The sequence below is a fragment of the Salmo trutta genome, chromosome 23 (assembly GCF_901001165.1).
Source record: "Salmo trutta chromosome 23, fSalTru1.1, whole genome shotgun sequence".
In the NCBI taxonomy this organism is placed as follows: Eukaryota; Metazoa; Chordata; class Actinopteri; order Salmoniformes; family Salmonidae; genus Salmo; species Salmo trutta.
Window position 1 is genome coordinate 24,337,147 of NC_042979.1, and position 14,352 is coordinate 24,351,498.

The 14,352-nt window shown below is 46.1% G+C and overlaps 1 protein-coding gene across 2 annotated transcripts in view; it reads left to right on the forward strand.

Annotated features, from left to right (window-relative positions):
• LOC115159638 (matrix metalloproteinase-17) overlaps positions 1–14,352 on the forward strand; it is an 89,953-nt gene that overhangs the window by 56,653 nt on the left and 18,948 nt on the right. For both annotated transcript variants that reach the window (XM_029709561.1, XM_029709562.1), the window contains one exon: positions 9,993–10,279. In XM_029709561.1, coding sequence (XP_029565421.1) covers positions 9,993–10,279 — 287 coding nt within the window. The remainder of the gene's footprint in view (positions 1–9,992; positions 10,280–14,352) is intronic.

The window sequence follows — 14,352 nt, forward strand, 5'->3', positions numbered from 1 at the left end:
AGACATGAGCCTGCAACTCTCATCTCTCCAGCGTTGCACTTCATCATTTATTACCTTATAGAATAATAGACACGGGAAGGGTTCTGGAGTACCTAAATTCGCCAACGTTATAGAATTACTGTTGTCTGTTCAGAAAGAAATTAAATAATTCAGAATATCCTATTACACGATGAGAAGGCCCATAATTTAGCCACAGAGGATCAATAGCTTTTTTCTTTAATAGCCTAGCTGTGGATTGTGTGTAGCCCAATAACAAGGCAAAGCCTACAGTCGGGAACGTGCAGCAAATCTGTCAGTGAACAAACAGCATGCAGACAAAACAGGCCTTTGGCAATATTTAAAATCCAATTGCACAGGTTGTAAAGAAAATGGCTCCTGCTGAAAAGAGAAGACTTTAATCTGTCTGCTGTAGGCTACCAACATATTTGATCTACTTCCAAGTATTATTTTAGGCTTTTGACACAAACGCATCGGCAATCACCAGTGAGTGAGCTGCGCATCATTGGGTGAGTCAGTGAAACTGGAAAGCATTCTTAGGACTATTATTTCCTCGTCAGATTGTAGCCTACAATATTTGTCTCCGCACACCTAGGCCTAGGCTATTGATGGATTCAAGACCATGTCGTTTTTATTGATTTCAGATTCTCAGTTTGTCAGTGTCAAAGTAGCCTGCCATTTTGATAATTTATGCAGTATTAAAAAAGATTCTGCCAAAGTCTCCAGTCATGTAGAATTGCATGAAATATGGGCCATATTTTCCTGGACCCTAGGCTATGAAAAAATGTCCAAAGATGAAGAACATACGCACATCCAGGTACTTTCCGCAGGTGCTGGAGTTGTAGGAAAACTCATGGAAAACAAAAAGGAAAACACTGCACACTGCTGCTCATGCTCCCAGGTGAAATGTATTCATAACAATGTTTCGACCCTTAGTTCTTCATCAGGCATCCAAATCCCAGGAGGGGGTGGAAGGTCTTATATATAGTGGCAGTACTCAGTGACATCACTTCCTGAAACAGCCTTATTCTAAAATGGATTAAATGAATAAAAATCCTCAGCAATCTACACACAATAACCCATAATGACAAAGCGAAAACAGGCTTTTCTAAAATAAAACAGAAATACCTTATTCAGACCCTTTGCTATGAGACTTGAAATTGAGCTCAGGTGCATCCTGTTTCCATTGATCATCCTTGAGATGTTTCTACAACTTGATTGGAGTCCACCCGTGGGTAATTAAATTAGAGAAAAAACCAAGCCATGAGTTCGAAGGAATTGTCCGTAGAGCTCCGAGACAGGATTGTGTCGAGGCACAGATCTGGGGAAGGGTACCAAAAACTGTCTGCAGCATTGAAGGTCCCCAAGAACACAGTGGCCTCCATCATTCTTAAATAGAAGATGTTTGGAACCACCAAACTTCTTCCAACTGGCCACCAGGCCTAAATGAGCAATCGGGGGAAAGGGCCCTTGGTCAGGGAGGTGACCAAGAACCCAATGGTCACTCTGACAGAGCTCCAGGGTTCCCCTGTGGAGATGGGAGAACCTTCTAGAAGGACAACCATCTCTGCAGCACTCCACCAATCAGGCCTTTATAGTAGAGTGGCCAGACGGAAGCCACTCCTCAGTGAAAGGCACATGACAGCCCACTTGGAGTTTGCCAAAAGGCACCTAAAGACTCTCAGACCATGAGAAACAAGATTCTCTGGTCTGATGAAACCAAGATTGAACCCTTTGGCCTGAAAGCCAAGCGTCACGTATGGAGGATACCTGGCACCATCCCTATGGTGAAGAATGGTGGTGGCAGCATCATGCTGTGGGGATGATTTTCAGCGGCAGGGACTGGGAGACTATTCAGGATCGAGGGAAAGATGAATGGAGCAAAGTACAGAGAGATCCTTGATGAAAACCTGCTCCAGAGCGCTCAGGACCTCAGACTGGGGCGAAGGTTCATTTTTCAACAGGACAATGACCATAAGCACACAGCCAAGACAAAGCAGGAGTGGCTTCGGGACAAGTCTCCGAATGTCGTTGAGTGGCCCAGCCAGAGCCCAGACTTGAAACTGATCGAACATCTCTGGAGAGACCTGAAAATAGCTATGCAGCAACGCTCCCCATCCAACCTGACAGAGCTTGAGAGGATCTGCAGAGAGGAATGGCATCATACCCAAGAAGACTCTAGGCTGTAATTGCTGCCAAAGCGGTTTCAGCAAAGTACTGAGAAAAGGGTCTGAATACTCATGTGAATTTGATATTAAAGTTTTACATTTTTTAAAAATTTGCAACATTTTCTAAAAACCCGTTTTTGCTTTGTCATTATTGGGTATTGTGAGTAGATTGATGAGGGGAAAAAAACTATTTAATCAATTTTATAATAATAGGCAAATTGATAAGCCAATTTCAGACCTGAATGGCATAAGGATAAAGATTGATTGGTTGGTGAGAGCAGGGGTTGGTGGACCCAGCTGTTGGGACATGTACCCGGAACAGCCCCAGCATTAGTCAGACAGATGACACAGCCTCCTAATCACACTGTTAGCCCAGTTCATCACCCAGCAGACTGCCTTCTGCTCGTTAGCGGTTAGATTAATCACCTAAACAGATAGGTGGGGAAAGCAGAGCAGCCTCCCTCCCTCCTTGTCTGTCTGTCTACTGCTCTAATTCACTTCCCAAAGGAACCTACTGGCTGGCTGACTGTCTGGCTGTCTAGCTGTCTAGCTAACTGGCTGGCTGGGTTAACATGCTGCAGTGGAAGAAGGAGACACTCATGATAAGCATCAGTAACTCTGTCAACATGACCTTACTGTACCCTCTGATTCCTATCTGAAATGACTTTCAATAAAATGAGTACAATGGAGCTGAGAATAAGCATGGACATGAGTGATAGGTTAGACACAGACACGTGTCCACAAGTGTCCAGCCAAGACAGGTGTTAGGGATACAGTATAGGAGAGGAAAGAGTTGGGTGTATGTGAACCAAAGGACAGACCAAAAGAACCTAAGGAAGCCCCATCACATCAGCAGTATACCATAGCTGGTTGATCCAATTATGAGGCTGTTTCCATAAAGAGATACCAATAACAAGGGGACAGCACATCAATCCCTCCCCTCTCCCTGTGCTGCCATCATTAGAGCTGTGATTGACAGCTGAGATAGAGGAAGAGGGACCTCACTCCTGACAAAGGATGGATTATTATCCCACTGAAGGACACTGTGTCTTTAAATCCCATAAATTCACAGATATGTAACTTTACGATTAACTTTTTTACCTCTCAGTTGTTACTCAGCCCAGTGTGTCAAAGCTGAAGAATAAAGGCACTGTTAAGTTCCTGTGTCAGCGGTCACTGAGGTGTGAGGATAATTCTTCTAATTTTTTCTTCGTCCTAGACAGTTTAGCAAATCAAATCAAATGATATTGGTCACGTACACGTGATTAGCAGATGTTATTGCGGGTGTAGCGAAATGCTTGTGCTTCTAGCTCCAACAATGCAGTAATAGCTAACAAGTAATATATAACAAATTACACAACATATACCAAATACGCACAAGTAGGAATTAATTAAGACTATATACACATATGGACGAGCAATGTCAGAGCGGAACGGACTAAGATACAAAATAAATTTTAGGTGACAAGCCAAATTTCTTTAGCCTCCTGAGGTTGAAGAGGCTCTGTTGCACCTTCTTCACCACACTGTCTGTGTGGGTGGTCCATTTCAGTTTGTCAGTGATGTGTACGCCGAGGAACTTGAAGCTTTCCACTTTCTCCACTGAGGTCTGTCAATGTAGGGGGGGGGGAGTCCACAATCATCGATGTAGAGGGGGGGAAGTCCACAATCATCTCCTTTGTTTTGTTGACATTGTGTGAGAGGTTGTTTTCCAGGCACTCACCTCCTCCCTGTAGGCTGTCTCGCCATCGTTGGTAATCAAGCCTACAACTGTTGTGTCGTCTGCAAACTTGATTGAGTTGGAGGAGTGCTTGACCACGCAGTCATGGGTGAACACGGAGTACAGGAGGGGGCTGAGCACACACCCTTGTGGGGCCCCTGTGTTGAGGATCAGCGGCGTGGAGGTGATGTTTCCTACATTCACCACCTGGGGGCGGACCGTCAGGAAGTCCAGGACCCAGTTGCACAGGGCGGGTCGAGACCCAGGGCCTCGAGCTTAATTATGAGCTTGGAGGGTACTATGTTGTTGATTGCTGAGCTATAGTCAATAAACAGCATTCTTACATAGGTATTCCTCTTGTCCAGATGGGATAGGGCACTGTGCAGAGCGATTGCATCATCTGTGGATCTATTGGGGCGGTAAGCAAATTGAAGTGGGTCTAGGGTAGCAGGTAAGGAAGAGGTAATATGATCCTTGACTAGTCTCTCAAAGCACTTCATGATGACATAGGTGAGTGCTACGGTGCGATAGTCATTAAGTTCAGTTGCCTTTGCCTTCTTGGGTACAGGAACAATGGTTGTCATCTTGAAGCATGTGGGGACAGCAGACTGGGATAGGGAGAGATTGAATATGCCCGTAAACACACCAGCCAGCTGGTCTGTGCATGCTCTGAGGACGCGGCAAAGGAATGCTGTCTGGGCCGGCAGCCTTGCGAGTGTTAACACGTTTAAATGTCTTACTCACGCGGCCACAGAGAAGGAGAGCCCACAGTCCTTGCAAAGTTCCCTAAGAGCTAATCGCGATGCTGCCATTTCTGTTGTTCACCATCATACAGATGGACAGAGGTGTAAAGGGCAGGGGCAGTCCCCTTCATAGGAATAAAGACAAGAGGACCTGTCTCATCAGGGCTGATAGAGACTCACACAGGGGTCTCTTTTAATTTAGGAAACTCTCTTTGGAGCCTGATGTGCGTGCGTGCGTGTGTGTGTCTGTGCGCGTGCGTGCGTGCACCTGCCTGCCTGCCTGTGTGTGTGTGCATGTGTGTGAGCATGTGGCTGTCAGTAAAGAGAATCTGTGTGTGTGCATGTGTGTGTCAGTGGAGAGAGAAAAATAGCTTGTTTAATATCGGGGCCAGGGAGCCATGGGAGGTGAATCCTGATGACAGATTTAAGTTTGAAAGAGAAAAATGACTTAGTTTCAGCACTCTTAATCTGAGTCATCAGACTATGGGAGAGGCAGTGCAGGAGCTGTGGCTGGACTTGCAAATTAAAAGTCAACATTTGAGTTGCATTTGGAGGACTTCGGGGAGGCTGGCAGCCAGTGCTTAGTGTATATCCATCTCTGGTCAGAGTCACGGACTGCTCATCCCTGTACGGACTACCTAATGGTCAGCCCTGAAAAAAGACTGCACTTAGTCATCCATCAAATGAAGGTGTTCATTGCTCAGAAATCCTGCCATGGATAAATTGAGTGGGATGGGGAAATGGCACAGGAAATAAGCTGCCGTTATCAGACCCTCTGTAGCTTATTGATGACCTAAGCGACCCTGAAAGCATTTTTATAGTGTTTCCTATCTAGTGTGTAGTAGGGCTGGGTGGTATACCATATTTTACTATATACTGGTATTGATGGACGGACCGGTTTGGGTTTTTACTTTACCTTCTATAACGGTATTTGAATGTTTGGTTTCTTAAACTGGATACGCCGTGTGTAAAGTACATTTTTCTAGTTTACTTCGCCACTTAGTCATCTCTCTCTGCTCTCTCTCCATGCCGCTTTCCACACCGACCTAGCCCCGCCCCCTGTCACTCAAGGAGCGCATTTGTTGTTCTTTGACCACGAGACACTTGCGTTCAGTCTGCATGGTCAATGCAGCACATGCAACAATGTTGATGACAACAATGCTGTTTTCACTTTGCTTCTTAATATAAATTCACTAACATTCTATAATTACACTATGTGTTTGTGTTTCTTATATCTGCAAACAGCTAGTTTGTCCTTTCTTAGCAAGTTGGGCCTAAATCTTGTTAGCCGCTAATGCGAATCGCTAGTTAGCTGGCTAGCTAGCTATTAAATGTACTGAACCATAGCAAACGTAGTTAGCTATACAGCCTAATAATACCAGTGATGGTGTAGACCTAAATCAGCATGTTGTTTGTGCAACAGTATCTTCTAAATCAAAGAGGAATACGTGAAGCATGGATATGTTAGCTACATGAAGTAGCTAAGCGAAAACGTTCAATGTAGCCAAAGATTATAGGGTCCCCAAGGAAACACTTTGGTTCCTACCCTGTCATAATAACTCCTCCCTGGTATTTTAATTTGTTGTCATGTCGAACAACACTATTCTATTATAGAATTAGAATAATAATTATATTTCCATGATTCCTACAGTTAACCCAAGTGTTTTGCTATAAATTGCAAGTAAAATCGCAATTGCAACAAAAAAATATATAAAAATGGAGAAGGACTCATTGAAATCACTTAGAATGTATGTGTCGCAATTCTAGGGTCACTCACTACTCATGAAGCAAATTTAGAACTTTTATTATTAAAAAACAAGAAATACCATCAAATATCGTCATTACATACCGTGATATGATATTTTGGCCATATCGCCCAGCCCTAGTGTGCTTTAGCATTTAGATTTTGTTCTGGAGAATAATGCGTGTTTCTTGTGTGCATGCGGGTGGGGTGCGTGCGTGCATGCGGGTGGAGTGTGTGCGTGCATGCGGGTGGAGTGCGTACGTGCATGCGGGTGAGGTGCGTACATGCATGCGGGTGAGGTGCGTGCATGCATGCGGGTGAGGTGCGTGCGTGCATGCAGGTGGAGTGCGTGCATGCGGTTGGAGTACGTGCATGCATGTGGGTGGAGTGCGTGCGTGCATGCAGGTGGAGTGCGTGCATGTGGTTGGAGTACGTGCATGCATGTGGGTGGAGTGCGTCAGTGCGGGTGGAGAGTGCGTGCGGGTGGAGTGTGTGCGTGCGGGTGGAGTGCATGCGTGTGTGCGTGTGGGTGGAGTGCGTGCGTGCGTGCATGCGGGTGGAGTGCTAGTGTAGTACACCCTCTTCCAAAATTCTACTACTGTAAAGTCCCTCAGTCAAACTACAGCTCAGGGTCAATTATCCCTTTGTGTCACAACAAGGATTTACAGTGCTCACACACACACACACACACACACACACACACACACACACACACACACACACACACACACACACACACACACACACACACACACACACACACACACACACACACACATAGCCTCCAGTTGCCATGCCCGGTCAGCACAGCCAATGATGTAACACCATAATGGTTCCAGACTCATCCAGGCTGGTGAAAGAGTCAGAGTCAGGGCCTGTGGTCGAAACAGCAGTCTGTCACACACAGAAAGGTTACCTCTGTCTGTCTTAACTTTCTAAAGCATAGAAATAAAAGTCATTGTAATTCTATGGTCTAAACTTCTCAAGGTTCTATCGTCTATTACTCACCTCCAAGAATTGGAAAATGTTTTGTTTGTGCTGTTTGCTCTTGCTTTGTGCACTTGCATTGTGAATGTCAAATAAAGGTTTCACAATATTACTGAAGTATTTATTCATTAAAAGGTTTTTATCACACACACATTATGTTGGACTTTGCCAGCGGGTATAGAAATTCTCAGCGTAGCAATCATATTTCCTACTTAATGCTATTCCTAGACCGGCTCCAGGGCCATGATGGTCAATGTATTTTTAATGTACTTGCTCAGATAGCGGGTGTGAACACAGCCAATGTCATGGGATTCTAGAGCTCATCTGTGATGCAGGGGAGGCTGCCTCTGACCTTGGCTAGCAGGCTGCTATTACCCACCCACCCCTCCACTACTCCCTCACTCCCTGACTTCACTGCCCTCCCCATCCCTGCATCAAAAGCTATTGAGCATGTGAACTATCTATGGGTTCCTTTAGCCATATACACTGAAGAAAAATATAAACGTAACATGTAAAATGTTGGTCCCATGTTTCATGAGCTGAAATAGAAAATCTGATATTTTCCATATGCACAAAAAGCTTATTTCTCTCAAATTTGGTGAACAAATTTGTTCACATCCTTGTCAGTGATCATTTCTCCTTTACCAAGAGAATCCATCCACCTGACAGGTGTGGCATATCAAGAAGCTGATTAAACAGCATGATCATTACACAGGTGCACATTGTGCTGGGGTCAATAAAAGGCCACTCTCAAATTTGCAGTATTGTCACACAACACAATGCAACAGATTTGTAACGTTTTGCATGCAATTGGCATGCTGACTGCAGAAATGTCCACCATAGCCGTTGCCTGAGAATTGAACGTTCATTTCTCTACCATAAGCCGCCTTCAACGTCATTTTAGAGAATTTGGCAGTACATCCAACCTGCCTCACAACCGCAGACCACATGTAACCACACCAGCCCAGGACCTCCACATCTGGCTTCTTCACCTGCGGGATCGTCTAAGACCAACGACCCGGACAGCTGATGAAACTGTGGGTTTGCACAACCAAAGAATTTCTGCACAGGGAAGCTCATCTGTGTGCTCGTCGACCTCACCAGGGTCTTGACTTGATTGCAGTTTGGTGTCGTAACCGGCAAATGGGCAAATGCTCACCTTCGATGGCCACTGGCACACTGAAGAAGTGTGCTTTTCACAGATGTATCCTGGTTTCAACTGTACCAGGCAGATGGCAGACAGCGTGTATGGCGTTGTGTGGGCAATGGTGGTGCCCCATGATGGTGGTGAGGTTATGGTATGAGCAGGCATAAGCTACAGACAACAAACACAATTGCATTTTATCAATGGCAATTTGAATGCACAAAGATACCGCGACGAGATCCTGAGGCCCATTGTCGTGCCATTCATCCATCGCCATCACCTCATGTTTCAGCATGATAATGCACAGCCCCATGGCCTGCATACTCACCAGACATGCCACCCATTGAGCATGTTTGGGGTGCTCAAGGTCGACTTGTATGACAGCGTGTTCCAGTTCCCGCCAATATCCAGAAACTTCGCACAGCCATTGACGAGTAGTGGGACAACATTCCACAGACCACAATCAACAGCCTTATCGACCCACAATCAACAGCCTGATCAGCCTGATCAACAATCAACAGCCTGATCAACAACTATGCGAAGGAGATGTGTCACGCTGCATGAAGCAAATGGTGGCCTCACCAGATACTGACTGGATTTCTGATTCACGCCACTACCTTTTTTATATATATATATATATGTGACCAACAGATGCATATCTGTATTCTCAGTGAAATCATGTGAAATCCGTAGTTTAGGGCCTAATGAATTTATTTCAATTGACTGATTCCTTATATGAATTGTAATTCAGTAAAATCTTTGAAATAGTTGCATGTTGCGTTTATATTTTTGTTCATTGCACATATCGAGTAGCCAGCAACCTTGGCTAATGGTAGTTATATGACTCTGGTTGCTAGGAAATAGAAAGAGGAGAATGGAAGAGAGAGGGAGAGAGTATGACTGCCCCACTGTTTATTCAAATCCTATTACTGATGTAGAAGAGGGAGAGACAGAGATACGAGGGAGAAAGAGAGGGAGAAAGAGAGGGAGAAAGAGAAGGGAGGAGAGTGCCTCGAAAGCTATTCCTGAAAGCTAATTTTATGTCTTTCTCATCTCTCCGCAACTCAGTTCAAAGATGTTGATGCATTTGAACGCTATGGTCAATCTGTTTTCCACTGCGAGGGCTCACCAAGCCATGAAATGGAAAAGGAGATACAATCACTGGGTATCTGCAAACAAGCCCTATACTCCTTCATGAACTGACAACCTGTTGCCATCAGCTAACATTTTGTTGACCAGTGACCAGTGCAGCTCTGCCAGTGTATTTGTACAGTATTCTAATTTTGACCTTTCCTCTCCCCCTCTCACTCTCTCCCCTCTTATCTTTTTTCTCCTCTCTCGCCCTCCTCTCGCCCTCTTTTCCTCTACTCCTGTTCCTACTTCATCTGCTTCCACTCTACTTCTCTCATCCTCTCCTTATTCCCCTCTCCTCTTCTCCCACTTGGTCTCTTCCTCTCCCTCTTCTCCTCTCGTTCCTCTCCACCTCCAGGATACGTACCTTTCCTAAGGAGTCTCCTCTGTTGGGTCGAGATACGGTACGGGCTCTCATGTACTACGCTCTCAAGGTCTGGAGTGACATCTCACCCCTCAACTTCCATGAAGTGGCGGGCAACGACGCAGACATCCAGATCGACTTCACCAAGGCTGACCACAACGACGGGTACCCCTTTGATGGGCCGGGGGGCACTGTGGCGCACGCTTTCTTCCCCGGAGAGAGGTTCACGGCAGGGGACACCCACTTTGATGATGATGAGGCCTGGACCTTCAGATCACCAGGTGAGTGGTTGGTAGTTTACTGTGCCTTCAGTGACTAGTGTGTATTGTACATGGATTGTATATGTGCTATACTGTTCATTTGTTCATTATATTTATTTGTATGAAGTACATTTCCAGAAGTTTGTGTGTGTGCGTGTGTGTGTGTGTGTGTGTGTGCATGAGTGTGTGCGTGCGTGCAATGCCCAGTGACACCTCACAGCTCTAGCAGTTGGTTGGTCAGCCATGGGTCACTCAGTCTGACTAGCCGCTCCCAGACTCACAGATGCTCTCATTAATCATTAAGTCCGCCTGCTGCTGCTAGGCTGATCGATTGCCCACCACTTCCCCCTCTTCCATCTCCCATTCTCATCAGCCTGAGTGGACTCAAGGTGCCCCCCTCCATCTCTCCCTTCCTGTCCATCTCTGATGGAGAAACTAGTACATTTTCTGTTATGCCCTTACCTCTCCTTCCGGCCTGAGACAAAAGGAGGAAGAGGATAGCGGGTGACCATAGACAGTGTTGGTTAATGTCTCTTTTTCTCAAGTAGGGTAAAAGAGAACGAGCTCCCCCTTCGTCTCCCCACCTATGATGAGACTAGAACTACTGAGAGCACCCAGAGATCCAGATCCTCCTTTATAGAGTCATATTCCACTCTAGCCAAGCCCAATACCTCCACATCACTTGCCTTGATAAAGATAGCAAGACAACCAAACACATCTGGAGAGGTGAAGTGATGTAATGTGTGATGTATGCTGGCCCCATGACCTCTCTGACAGGACAAATACAGTACATCACCCTCCCAAAGATACACCAAACCAGACCTCAGTGTGGGGGGTAGGAGAGGAGCAGGGCTGCGTGATGCAGACTGACCCAGCTGGTGTGCCATGTTGATGGGGCCATGCCGCCAGGCCGTGCCCTGGTCTCCCCCTGTCCTGCAGGAGGCCTCCTGGACAGCGGCTCAGTCTGCTCCAATTAGGGCTCCCAACAGGCCAGACCAGGCAGGCAGCAGATGCTTACATGGCGCCTGGAAGGAGGAGTACAGGGGGAGGGAGGGGAGAGACGGTGGTGGTCAGGGGAATACACTTAAAAGATGGGCGGATAGAGCGGTAGATTCACTGATGTGGGAGAAAATGGAGGAAGATTATATGAAAAATCCATCTTTTCTCCAAGAATCTCACATCATTGGCACACTGCATGAATAAATTATGATGATGAGGAGGAAGTGAAGGATAATGGTAATGATGAAAATTATGATTTACCCTTCTCAACCCACACAAGGAATGAGATCGCTCCAGTATTTGCTTATGATATGAATCCTTTAACTGAAACTATTGAATGCCCCACACCACCATCTAGATTTCTAGTATAATTTCATTGGTTGGATTGAACAAGGAATTTAGTCCTCTATTTATTTGTGTTTGTTTGCCTTGACTCTCTGGCGGCAGACGTGAGTCGCCGAGGCAGAGGAGCCAGTTAATTAAACAGCTCTTAATTTCTTCTCAGCTTCACAGTCCGTCGGGTGGACACCGCGGCTCTTAGTCCCTCAACTCAGTAGGCTGTGCTAACCACGAAGCTCTCTTACTAAAACTGACACCAATGCCTTACCTTGGTGAGTGTTATGTATGTGTCGTATGGTTAATGTTGTGTTTACGACACTGAAGGATTGTGTTCTTTGACATGCGAACCGAAAATGTTGTTGGTGCTTTGGGTTAGATAAGGGAGTTAAACGTTAACTAGTTGTCCCTAGTTTTCTATCATAATAGTGAGCCATACAGGTGATTCTTTCATCAAGGTGCTTTTTAGTCAGTCTGCAACAGGATTCAAGGCCTGGCCTTGGCTCTCTTTATTCCCTCCTAGATATTGGAGTGGGTTGTTGTTCCTGCAACTTTCGAACAAGAAGATAATCTTTGGAGAAGTTGTAAACTTGTAAGGTCAGGAGCTAGAAGTGAAACATGGCAGTTCAGCAGATTTCTGGGGCCCTAATCTTCTTAATAAGAAGGATGGACCTTATCAGAGGAATAAGGATTCCAGTAATTGCTTTCCCTCTCGCCCTTCTTTTCTCTCTCCCCTTGCCTATTTTCTGAAAACTTATCCCAGTGTATTGTTCTTGGCAGAGCCTTCAAACATTCCCCCCTATGAGGGCCATCTGCTAATGTGTTGTAATTAGCAATGAATTGAAACTGGGCGTTTGGAGAACAGCGTAGCTAGCAGAATGCTAAATGCTCCATTTAAGTTTGCTAGCATTCTGCTCTCCACTGGTTAATTGACAGGGGAGACATCCAATGGGGTGGCCGGGGCAGACTCTCAGAGTCCGGGTCACATAAGTGGAGCCAGGGAAAGGCTGTTTTTGTTTTGACAGCAGGCAGATAGCTTTTATTAATTATCTCTCCGCTGGTTGCTCGCTAATGCAGAATGATTATGCTGGCCGAAACAAAAGGCTCATTAAGCAGGTGTGTTTTGATGACATTCGCAATTTGTGTGCACGCGTTAGTGTGTTCATGTTTGTGTTAGTGAGAGAGAGAGAGAGAGAGAGAGAGAGAGAGAGAGAGAGAGAGAGAGAAAGAGAGATTGAGAAAGAGAGGCAGAGAGACAGAGAGAGAGAGAGAGAGACAGAGAGAGAGAGAGAGAGAGAGAGAGAGAGAGAGAGAGAGATTGAAATGATAGTGTAGAAGGGAGAAATAGCTCCACACTGCTCATTCACAATATCAAGCTGTCAGTCAGTCACCAAGTCTCCCTGCTCTGGCTGACTGGCTCCTCAGCTCCTCAGGGACCAGGCTGCACACCATGGCCAAACAGGCTGTACTCCATCACCACCACCACCACCACAGAGGATCAGCAGCCCTCTCTTGAGGAATGAAGAGAGACATCAGAATGGAGCGCTATTCATATTTGGAGATGGAGTAATGGCATGGAGTCAGAGTGAACTAAAGCGTCCCTCTCTCTCCCCCGATTATCTCAGGTTCCACAAAGCTGATAGCATTTTGGCTGAGTAAACAGTCACAGGGCTGAACCAGATGTAGTCTAAAGGGAATATGGTCTGTTCCTCTCATCCCACACACAGCCTTTACTATCATGCACAGACCTCCTAAAGCCTACCAAGCAGGACCCTGGCCAGCTGTGGCTTGCTTTTAGAGGGTCCCCATCCCCAAATCTGATGGGACAGACAGACTCCATCTGGCCTGCACTCTTTCTCTCCCTCTCTCTGCACCTCCTGCTGCTAACCGCCCCAGCCCAGACACCTCTTTTACCAGCAGGGTCCAACTGAATGAATACAGCATTTCATTGAATCTAGAACATCAGCCAAATTTCTGTGTGGCAAGGTTGGACACAGGCAGTCAGTCTGTTGTGTAGTCACAGGGATGAACACTACAGTGACTCTGTGTAAAATAAATGGCGCCGTAGATACCATGACCTCCCTGCTTCCCTCCCCCTCTCTCCCATCCTCTCTTTCTCTCATCCTCCCTTCGTCCTCCACCCTGCATACTCCTTGTAAATTAAATGGTACCATAACCTCCCTCCCTCCCTTCCTCTCATACATACTCCATTCCTCCACTCCATTTCTGCACAGTGTGCTCCTGTAGATTAGGACATGTATTGGGCCTTCAATCACCCTGGTGACTAACCAGGAGGGAATATACCAGCACCTCTCTCCATTGTCTGTGTTTGAGTATGACACTGAGGCACAGCCAAGCCTGTGCTAATCTAAGGCTAGCCACGCACACAGAGGCAGGGAACCTAGCTAGCTGTGGCATGCTGACACACACACCACACCAACGAGTTTGGTGGATGGTGGAGCCGCAATCTAAATCTCTTAGCCGCAGGTTTGAACTCTTAGTCTCGCTTAGCAGAGCCAGACGAGCAGGTTTTCTTTCCTTTTTTTTTGCAAATTCCGCCGAGGAGGAGGGAAGAGGGGTTTTTAGCCTGCTGCAGTCGCTCCAGGTGTCCCTACATGCTCTGTGTCTGACAGCTTGCGGCTCAGACTGTATTTCCATGGCTATCTCTCTATGCTTTGTGCCTAAAAGCATTAAAAGCGTTTGTGCCTGTCTGCTTCTCCTCTTAACTCTAACAATATGGAGATGGGTTCAGAAGTAAG